At 35.6% G+C, this 10,782-nt stretch overlaps 1 protein-coding gene across 1 annotated transcript in view; it reads left to right on the top strand.

Moving 5' to 3' along the window:
* Positions 1 to 625: 625 nt before the first annotated feature.
* The window catches only part of LOC106460509 (serine palmitoyltransferase 2-like), a 53,014-nt gene continuing 42,857 nt past the window's right edge, over positions 626 to 10,782 (top strand). The window contains exon 1 of the mRNA XM_022387258.1: positions 626 to 780. Within this exon, the coding sequence (XP_022242966.1) occupies positions 715 to 780 (66 nt within the window). The 5' untranslated portion in view covers positions 626 to 714. The remainder of the gene's footprint in view (positions 781 to 10,782) is intronic.

A 10,782-nucleotide genomic window follows, 5' to 3' on the forward strand; every position in this document is an offset into this window, starting at 1 on the left:
CAATACTAACTTTGTAATGTACTTAATTTCACAGTTACACACACTATAGTTCCCAACAATTCGCTCACTTTCTATCGCGCTTAGACTTAATGGTCGGTCCCCGCAAACTATAGTTCCGATCTCTGTGTCTGCTATCCTCAGTTCCCGCAAACCGTAATCGCTGTCTTTCTTTCTCTCTGTCTCCACTACTGCTTCGACTCCGTCTGTCTCTCTCACTATCCAGCGCACTTATATACGATAATACTGCCTGTTCTAGAAACTTCTAAGACTCTCAACACGTGCTACCAGCGTCACTTGACTTCCGCTGTCGTCACGTGACCCCCGCTGTCGTAACAGTTTGTTTTCAAATAGTAATGAAATTAATTAATTAAAGAGAAACCCTTTCGTGTTTTTCAAAACATGTTAAGTATGGCGTACTTTTCTTTTTCAGTAATGAAAATGTTTAATGAATAAGTCGTGTTCCTTTTCTCTAAAAATTCAATTTTTAATTTCTAAGTAGTAATAATGGTATACTTTGTACCATTAAATTTCAGTTTTATATATATTTTAAGCTTCTCGTGTATTCTCAAGCAAATAATGTTCTAAAGCTTTTATTGTATGCTTACACTTATAGAGAGCGCTACACGAGAGACTGACGGTTAAGTTCATTTACTAAACTGAGTTAACGAGGATAGAAGGAGGTGTGGAAGGAGTTAAGTCTTTAAATAAAGGATAATGACATACGAAGAAAAGCAAAATGGTTTTGTACCGACTTCATCTAATGGTTTTCTTCCGATCAACGTAAGTAAATAACAAGATAGTGACTATATTCGTCACATAGGTTACAATGTTTGGGGTAAATATATATCCGGTGTTGTAATAATTTATTATTGTAATGTTGTAATAGCATTGCCAGATCAATTCACGTGAGTCGGCTACTATGGAAACCTAAGCCACGCCCTGAGTGCATATTTGTACGCTTAATCGATATTAATATTATTGTAATATCATAGGCTTATAAAGTGTATCAGCAAATGTAAAAAAGAAACTAATGGAGAATATATAAACACGCACGAACATACGAATGTAATATTAACAATAATATTTACCAGTCTCTCCCAAGTCATTACTCGCAGTCACAATGATGTATTTTTACAAAGTTTAATAACTGTAATGTGTATGAATACTATTTACTATGATTATTTTTGTTTGATTTTATGTTTCATTAGAAGTTAGAAACAACAATTCCCATAACTACTGTAGATGCAGACTATGAATAATAGTTGTAGACAAGAGCTTGAACACCAATGCCTTCTAAGTTTTAGTTCTACTAATTTGTAGTTTTAACTTATAAGTATATTATAATTTTTTTTAGTTGTAACCTATTTTTGCATCTCCCATTTGGATCTTGTGAACAGAGATTACAACTGAAAAACATTGTATATGTACCATAATATGAGTGATATTTCTTTAATGTTAGATATCTATTTTATAATAAAGTACCTTTTACCAGACACACATTGTAAATTGCACCAAAGTTTTATTTTTCTGTATTATGAAACCATTTTTATGTGGTCCTGCTGTTGGCATTTAATACTCTTCAGTTTTGCTCTCTTTCCTTTTGATTCAAAAATCAACATGACTTTTGTGTAATATGATGTGTATTAAATATCTTTATATAAATCCTTTTTCCAAAATTTTTATGATTAGAAAGATAAGTGCACCTCTACTAACAAAAAAGATGGGTATATGTACAGTTTTATTGTATAATGTATAAAAAAGGCAGTTGTTTATATTTTCTTTGCTAATTCGGTTTTAAAACTGCTATTGCATAACCAAGTGATAACAATCATAACCAAGATAAATGTGTCAGTAGTGAGGTTATCACTTAAGATTGAAAGCACCAAGATAAAAGTAACTGCTGTTAAACTTGACAAAAGTGAGTAACATAGAACTGTAAGTTATGTAACAGTTTTACAAGGAATTAAGAAAAAAAAGTATAATATCAAAGTTGCATCTTAGTACAAAAAGAATGGTTTAAGTGTGAATGAATTGTTAAACTATTCAAACAGAAATCTGTACTAAGTCATACAGTTGATATGTTTAAGCATGTTGTTATCACAGTGTGAGATATTCAATGCGTAAATACAGTTTTTTCATGTGACAACTTCAGTATGTAAGATTTTTACATAATGATTTATAATTAATTATGAATTTCTCTTTATATATATATATAAGTTAAGGACAACAAGGGACTTGTTGGTCCATCTAAGCTGTTCATTCATGATAATAAACTTGAACATAACACACAGAGTTAGTCCTTATTCTTTAAATATTTATCAAGCCTTTTCTTAAATAAAGTACCTCTACTACATCTGAAGGCAGTTCATTAAAAAGGCCAACCACCTTAGAAAAATATAGTTGTCTTAGCAGAAGTACAGAAGTTTTATTAATAGACGATTAAGCTGTTATTATAGTAATGCTAGAAGTGTAGGAAATAAAATGGATGACTTCATAGCACTAGTTGTAACTAGTTGTTTAACACATTTACTAACACTTCTAGGTTAACCTTTAAATAAGGTAGGGGCTAGCTTGTTTGCAACGACTACTAACTCAACTGTAACAGCAACTTTAAATGAGGACTAGAAAGTGGTGAGGGTCAGAACAATAAAGAGAAAATAAGAGGTAGAGAAAATTATCGTGTACGAACGAAGTACAGAAGTGTTATTAATAGAAGGTTAAGCTGTTGTTATGGTAATGCTAGAAGTGTAGGAAATAAAGTGGATGACTTCATAGCACTAATTGTAATGGAGGATTTTGATGTAATGGAAAGAACCAAAACTTGATTAAATATAGACAGTTTTGGTGACAGGAATTTCTTTTAAATATGGGGTTTAGGTTATTTAATAGGGATAGACCTATACATGTAAAGTTACATTATGTTCAAGTTGAGGATAGCAATGCTAATTACAATGAGGTTGATTTTGTTTGAGGTTGTTAGTTGTTATAAGAGGAGAAGGCTTTCAGCTAGAATTTGTTATAGGCCACCAGATGAAATTAATGAGAAAGTCTACAGTGATATAAAAAATTCAGCTGTTAATGAAATCATAATTATTGGAGATTTTAATTTCACAATGCCATTTTATATTTATTTTTTAACTTCTAATATTGAATTGGTTCATAGGGTGGAAACTGTGGAACATCTAAGTGAAAGTGATCATTGCTCAATTAGGTTTTAGGTTTTCTGTATATTCATCAAATTTTTATTCAGAGTTATTTGAAAACCTAAGTAAACTAAGCCACACCCCTTTCAATCATCCAGATTATGTATTACACCCTCAAAAAAGATAACGGATTAGTAACGTAAGATTTCCCATTGGTGAATACATTTTAATTTCCTCTAATGATATCCTCTTGTTATGAATGATTTTGTAGTTTCTAGAATTTTTCCCACTATGGAAGTAAGGTGTTCTATAACTTCAAGAGTCTTGCATCTGAAAGCAAAAAATGCTAGATTAGTTTGTTGCACATTCTGAATATCATAGTTACTTCTTCACAGTGAAACTTTGAAATAGATTATAACAAACTTATTAAATCAGAGAAGAAAATTAAAAGTAATACAGATAAAAACTAAGACTGGCCATATGTTTTCAGTTTACCCATTATTTGAACCTTCATTGTATTATTATATTTTAACTATCATAGCTAATCCTTGACTATTTATCATTCCATAATAATTTCAAACATAAGACTCGCATTAGAGATTATTTACTTATGTTCTGTAGTAGAAATGTTTGTTCCTTATTTAATTTTCTTTTAAAATTATAAAAAAATATGATTAAACTACACATAATTTGGCATCATAATGTGTTGAAAGTAAGAAACCACTAATTTATTATCAAGATATTTGGTAGTAATGTGCAAATAATAAAATTGTAGCTCTTGATCCCTTACATGTAGTATTTAGTGCATTGTAAAGACTAGCTCCTATAGTGTGTAGTAGGTTGAAATGATTCTTAATAAGCACAGTGTGAACATCTAGTTGTGGCTTTTGATATGGATAAATTATGAAAGTTTAAAGGTAACGTGGATGTTAAAAAATAGTACTTATTTTCTTCTTATTCAGTTGTTATATGTAGTGAGGTATGCAAGTTATGTAAAAATAGTAAATTTTATAAGTTGTACTTAAATACTTTTGTTAAATTGAAGTCAAATTAAATGTAAAGAAAACATATATGTTAATGCAAATAACTGAGAAAAAAGTCTTTCAACCTGTCTAGTGTAAGTATTCATCTCCGAATCAAATGTAGTTTTCATATCAATGTATCCAGTGAAGATTTAGAAATAACAACATACCACATTAAAGAACTTAATTCACAACTGTGTAATGTTTACCAAAAATTTTTATCTGGAAAATAATTCTGCATCTAGGCCTTTCAAGTTGAAAGTTCTTATCCAAAATGTTCAGTTTTCTACTTGTTATATTTTCATTCCACTATTCAGACATCTACCATACACATGATGTTTAAGCAGTTCTTTACTCACCACATTAAACCATATTTATGTAGGCATGTAAAGAATATGAAGCATTTATTTAACATTACTAATTTTTCCTTCTAATTATTCAGTAGAGAAGTTATTTCCAATAGGATACCTCCTCCATTTACATAATAGCTTTTCTTGATTATTACTGCCCTCTATATGGGAAATTTTTGCTCACCACTAGCCTTGATACTTCCACTTATTTCCATATGTTTTGATACTGCTGCACTGTAACATGCAAATAAGCATGCACCTACCCTCCACTAATAGGATTGTAACACAGCTGGATCCCTCTATGTTGTACAACCCAATATTCACTTCTCAATTTAGCACAGTAGTGTTAAGACGTGTTCACATTTTCACTTGAGTTTTAACGTTTTTCATGCTTTTTATCCGAGTTGATTTTTGCTAAAATTTTTACATTTAAGAAAGAACAGTATATTTATTTTGTCTTTACTCCAGTTGAACATGCATTCTGAATTTCATATTACTACAGCATTTTAACCTGCTGTATCTCAATCTTCAAGCCCTCTGCTTTCAGCTGAGGAGGTCTCAGTTTTAGATGGGAGTTAGAGTCCATCATGGCTAAGTCTCCCAAGCCCAAACCTGACATTTTTTTGTCTGGTGAATTTGGGCAAGTTAAGAACAATTTGGATATCCATTTTTCTGCCTCCTTCCTGGGCCACAATCTGTGGGTCATGGTTTCAAATCCCTGTTCCACCAAACATGCTTGCCCTTTGATCTGTGGGGCATTATAATGTGATGGTCAATCCCACTATTCATTGGTAAAAGAGTAGCCCAAGAGTTGGCAGTGGGTGGTGATGAATAGCTGCCTTCCCTCTAGTCTTCCACTGCTACATTAGGGATGGCTAGTGCAGATAGCCCTCGTATAGCTTTGCAGAAAATTCAAAACAAACCAAACCTCTCTAGATGTGGTGCCACAGGTATGTTACCTGTTTATTTGTCTCTCATGTTGCATGTTATTTCTCTACTTCCCTCCTACATTTCACTCGTTCCTAGGATTACCTTCTTTTTCTTTCCTTTTCCAGCTATCGGGATCCATGCTGGCCAATTTCTGATGCATTTGGGGAGTGGGGCAGCAGTTTTTCATACTTAGAATCTTTGCTGTTGGAGTCTTTGAATCATGTATGGGGTTTGACCCTGATTCTTCTGTAAGGTACTCCTATACCCAATTGTCCCAACTCTATTTGAATCTTACCAAACTCCTCCATTGCCTATTTTACATTCATCTGCTTTTTGTGGTTATCCATCACTCTCCCCACAGGATTTTCTGAATATACTCTTTCACCTATGTTTTCTATTTTGGTGCATTTATTCTCCTTAACCTTTTCCTTTCAAACATGGTTCCTTGGTTGTTGAGATCTTAGACACATTGTTAACTAATGGGTGCCTACCCATGTCCTACTTATGAATCCTATTGATGATGCAATTTTTACAGTTGTAAATTTTTGGAGAATGTCCTGTGTTTCTCCTTTATCCCCAATTACTGTCTCCTTCTCTTGTCCTCAGGATCCTCTTTCTGGCCATCATCTCTTGGAATTTGTTCAGACTACTTCTCCAGAATGCTATAGAACTTGTCAATCATATTTTTCCAGGATTTTTATTCCAGGTTGTTGGTATTTCCCAAGAAGACTAACGACTGGCACCAATTATAGATCTGTCATGTCTTAACCATTTTCATCGACCTTCCTCCATGTTTTCTCATGGAGTCCCTCACACTTTTGTATGCATTTACTCATAGATTTTGGATGATGAATGTGGACATTGTGGATGTTTACTTTCAAATCCTTATTTCCCCAGCTTTTGGTACAGCATTTATATCCTATGTTTTATGTTAGTTGGTCATAGCTCAACTAAGTCTTAAAAAAGGTTTATGCTTCCATCCTTACACGAAGGATGAGTTTTTGTTAGCTCCAGCCTAACATGATGCTCACAAACATACTCAATTACTTCCTTAAGAAGCAAATTATGTAGGATGGCTAATCGAGTGGGGCTAGCCTTTTCCTTATCCAAACCCAATAATTTGTCCACTTGGGAACATATTTCACCTCCTTTCCCATTCGGTTCCAGCTTTTTCCTCTTCATTTTTGGTCGATGGAGCTTGTGGTTCAGTCATTCTTCTGATCGAGTTAGCCTTCTGGTTCAACAAAGACAACATCATGGTTGGTATTCCTCCTCTGCCTCCACAGCCAGACTTGCCGTTTTTTTTTGGGGGGGGGGTGGCTTCTCTTACAGGTTTGGGAGCAATTACAGATTTTATTAAATCGTGGGTCATTGTTCTTCAATCAAGACGGCTATCAATATCCTGGAGCTGTTTGTCATCCATTGGGCTTTGGATCATTTCCTGCCTTTAATATGAGGCTAAGTGATCATGATCCAATTCAATAGTTATCTCTTGTATCAATTGACAAGTAAACACCAGTTCACCTTCACTTTGTTTTCAGATATTAAAACTCCTGCTCTTGGCCTATTCACATCAGACATGCTTCTTAGGTGCTTTCTTTCTTGTTGCAGATTGATTATCTCCTTCCGACAAAATCCTTCCCATGGAGTTGTGTCTAAGTTTCTAAAAGGTTCTGGTAGTTATGCAAGTAGTGGGGTAGTCCTCTTCTGGAGGCATTTTCCACCAATTATCAATTCCAGAATATCCTTTTTCAGCCCCTAGTGCCACATCCATTGGTTTTAGTGATAGATGCCTTCAGTTTGGATCAGACCTATATGATTCTCCTCCTTATATGCCTTTTCCCCCAAGTTTTATTGTTTATCTAGTCCACTCCATGTTGTATTTATTTAATTGAACCTTTCAGGCAGGCTCAACCTTGGTTTCCAGTCCTTACTCTCCTTTAGTTGGCACTTTCGTGCTACTTCATCTTTCTCAATAACTTTTCCATCAACCTCAGTCACTGGTGTATTATCCCACATTTGCCACACTCTGGCTTCACTCGTGGCTTTTGTCTGGTCCCTTGCGAGTCAGTACAGACTGTCTGCACGTGTAACTTTCATCCTTTCCCCCTAATGGTGTATCAGAAAAAATGGAGTGCTTTTCACTGTTGGTCTCTGCATCGTGGTTACCTTCAATTTCATCCTAAATTTCCTCTTATCTCTGAATTTTTACCTTACTGTTTGACAATGGTACTTCCATATTTACCATTTCTGGATATCATTCAACCTTGTCCAGTACATTCTTTTTTTCACATTCTCGCAGAGTGTTTTCCACTTAGATCATTTCCATTTGGTTTCATTCCTTTTGGATCCTTCATCTTCCTCGTCCTACACTCCTTTCTGAATCGTACCTTAATGTTATTCTCCATGCCCTTACCCAATTCTTATTTGCACCCTTGGCTAAACATTCCCTATACAATTTATCACTCAAGTCCTATTTCCTGCTCCTTTTTGTTTGTGGTTATCTTAGGTCAGATGTTTTAGCCCTCAACATATCATCTTACCTGTGTTCTCCTGTATCCCAATCATAGTTTTCCCAGGATTTCATCAGTTCTTGAAGGCAATGTTTGCTTTCCAACACTTTCCATACCTTCCATTTCCTGTTTGTAATATCATTCAGATATGGATAGAATTCTTTGTCCTGTGCATGTTCTCAGGTGTTATATTGCCCATATGGTTTTCTTCTGTGACTCCCTTACCCCTTTATTTATCCATTGGAACCCTTTCTCTCCAAGAGATACTTCACATGCCACCCTCACAGATCTATAATGCCCACTGTTGAAATGGGGTGTTCTGTAAGACTCTTTGTAGGTTCATCCTCGTGGTGTATTGCATCATAATTATGCCTGTTCTGGAATGTACATTTATGTACTAGCATGAATAAATCAGAGAAGGAATTGCTGCTGATTCCTCCATTTCTGAAAATAGAGTTCTGCATTCACCGATTGCACTTTCTTTAGTGATGCATTCCTCTGGACTCCCCATTACACTCTTTCCACCCCTCTCCTAGCCACTTTATCCTGGGTGTGCTACATCACACTCAATTGAGAGTAGGGTGATAGTGTTCTGCCAGTGTAGATTGTGTGTACTCTCCTTCTATTGCATACCTGATGTACAATTCCTGATGCTGATTGGTTTTGGACTGGATGAGTCCACCCCTTTGGCTAGGAACCATCTTTCCTACTGCTTCCTGGAGGTCAGATCCTGGGTGTTCTGATGTTGGTTGGAGCTGGACTGGCCAACATAAGTCTTCACACATGAAGTTGGGCTTGGCACAATTGTCCTATTGCAGAGTTGATGATATATTCCCAATGCTGCATGGTTTTGGACTGGAGTTGACCCTCCACATTGCATTCCACCTTTCTACCATTGCCTGGATGTTAGATTCCTATGTGGCTGGTGTTAGTTGTGTACTAGGTCTGCACACATATGCAAGCTTGGGCTCTTGGAACAGAAGTCTTCTTTCCCTTCTGGTTCCTGAGCCTGAAGAGAAGATGATAGGGACCATTCTTCTACCATAAACCAGACATTCCATTCCCAGTGCTGTTGGTTCTGGACTGGAGTTGACCCACCGATTACGGTTTTATATGCCCTAGCTACACTACACCAATGGCACATCTGTGTGATTATCGGATGTGCCCATTTTACGCCCATTTGGTGACAGGTTCATTCATCAAGGGTGATGAGTATAACTCATTCAGATGTGGTGTGGTCTCCCACATGTGTATTTCCTCTTCATTAAGGTGTCACACTACATGGGTTCTCTTCAGACGCTTTCTGAAAGGTGCTCATATAGGTAATTTTGCACAGGTCTCTCCACCAGAGCAGTGTGGGATTCTAGCTATTATATGAGTAGAGGTAAGGTATTGTATTGGAAGCTATAATTTTTCTACACTGAAAATGTATTTCTGATAATAATATCTTAACTCCTCTCACACTTTCAACCCTTCCTACTCCTGGTGTTTCTTTGGTTTCTAGTCTCAAAGTGATGATTGGGTTCTATAGCACTGTGGTAGGAGGCTGTGTGACACTCCTATTGGTGGAGGGTTGGTACATGCTTATTTCCATGCTACAGCACAGCATTAGTACCACATAAAAACACATGGAGGTAGGTGGGAGTATTAAGGCTAGTGGACGGAGGTAAGTATCTATTAGAAATACAGCGTAGGAAAATTATAACTTCTGGTATATAAAATATAAAATCTTAATTAAGACTACTGTTAGGAAAATTATTTAAATCTCTTAACAGAATAAAATTTGAACATTTGAATCAAATCACTCTTAAGTTATTTTGAGCTCCAGAGAAATCAATTATGAAACTTTTAAACCTATTTTTGTGACTTATTTTTTTAACCAGGTATCATTCCAAATGAAGTCTTATTAGACTCTTAACTAAGTTTAGAATAACCTTTTTTTTCCTCTTAAATTTTAAAAGTTCTACAAACAGAACTACCAATCACATTTCCTCTTTTTGCCATAGCTAAAAAATACTCATTTGAGGCTTTAGAATTGTATTAATAAATTTTTCTGTATCTATCTTTTTTCATTACATATATATGTATCTGCCATGCATGGTAAATATTATCCATCCTTTCCGATAACATTTTCATGAATTCTGATATAATCTCAGGCAACTCTTCATAAGGTGGGCATCCCTTATGCTTGGGTCCCCTTTTAGCACTACATTTACTGCTGTTCTGCACCATTCTTCCACATCTTGCCTCATATCTATCCAGTAAAATCTCTGTTGTAGGTGAATCAATGTTTTCTTAACTCTGAGATGTCCTCCTGTTAAACTATCATGGGACTGATGCAGCACAACTTCCCGTAACTTCCTTGGTATAACTGTTTGCCAAGTCGTCACTTTCCCATCTGTAGTTTCCCATCTCCGGACAAGAATACCCATCTTCAAGCTTCAACTGGTCCCATTGTGCCCAATAGTTCTTTGTCACAGGGATTAGACTAGACACCTTCTCCCAAGCAGGGCACAAAACACTTGCTTTTAGAAAATCAATTATTGGCTTCAAATCTTGGTCTTTCTCCTGTTCTGCTTTGATATCTATATTTGGTTCTACTCCATCATCATCAACTCTTTCAGTCGGCTTGACTTCAGCTTGATGACACCTGGTTAGTTCAACCTCTCTTTTGCAGCAATGTCTGCAGTCATTTTTGCAGGGTCTTTGGCGCAGTTCATCAGCATTACCATGGGATTTTCCTTCTCTATATTCAATATTATAATTATACTGGTATATTTTTACGATCTAACGTGCTAGTTGTCCCTCTGGGTTCTTTAAAGAT

Source organism: Limulus polyphemus, unplaced genomic scaffold (genome assembly GCF_000517525.1).
Source record: "Limulus polyphemus unplaced genomic scaffold, Limulus_polyphemus-2.1.2 Scaffold783, whole genome shotgun sequence".
NCBI classification, from domain to species: Eukaryota; Metazoa; Arthropoda; class Merostomata; order Xiphosura; family Limulidae; genus Limulus; species Limulus polyphemus.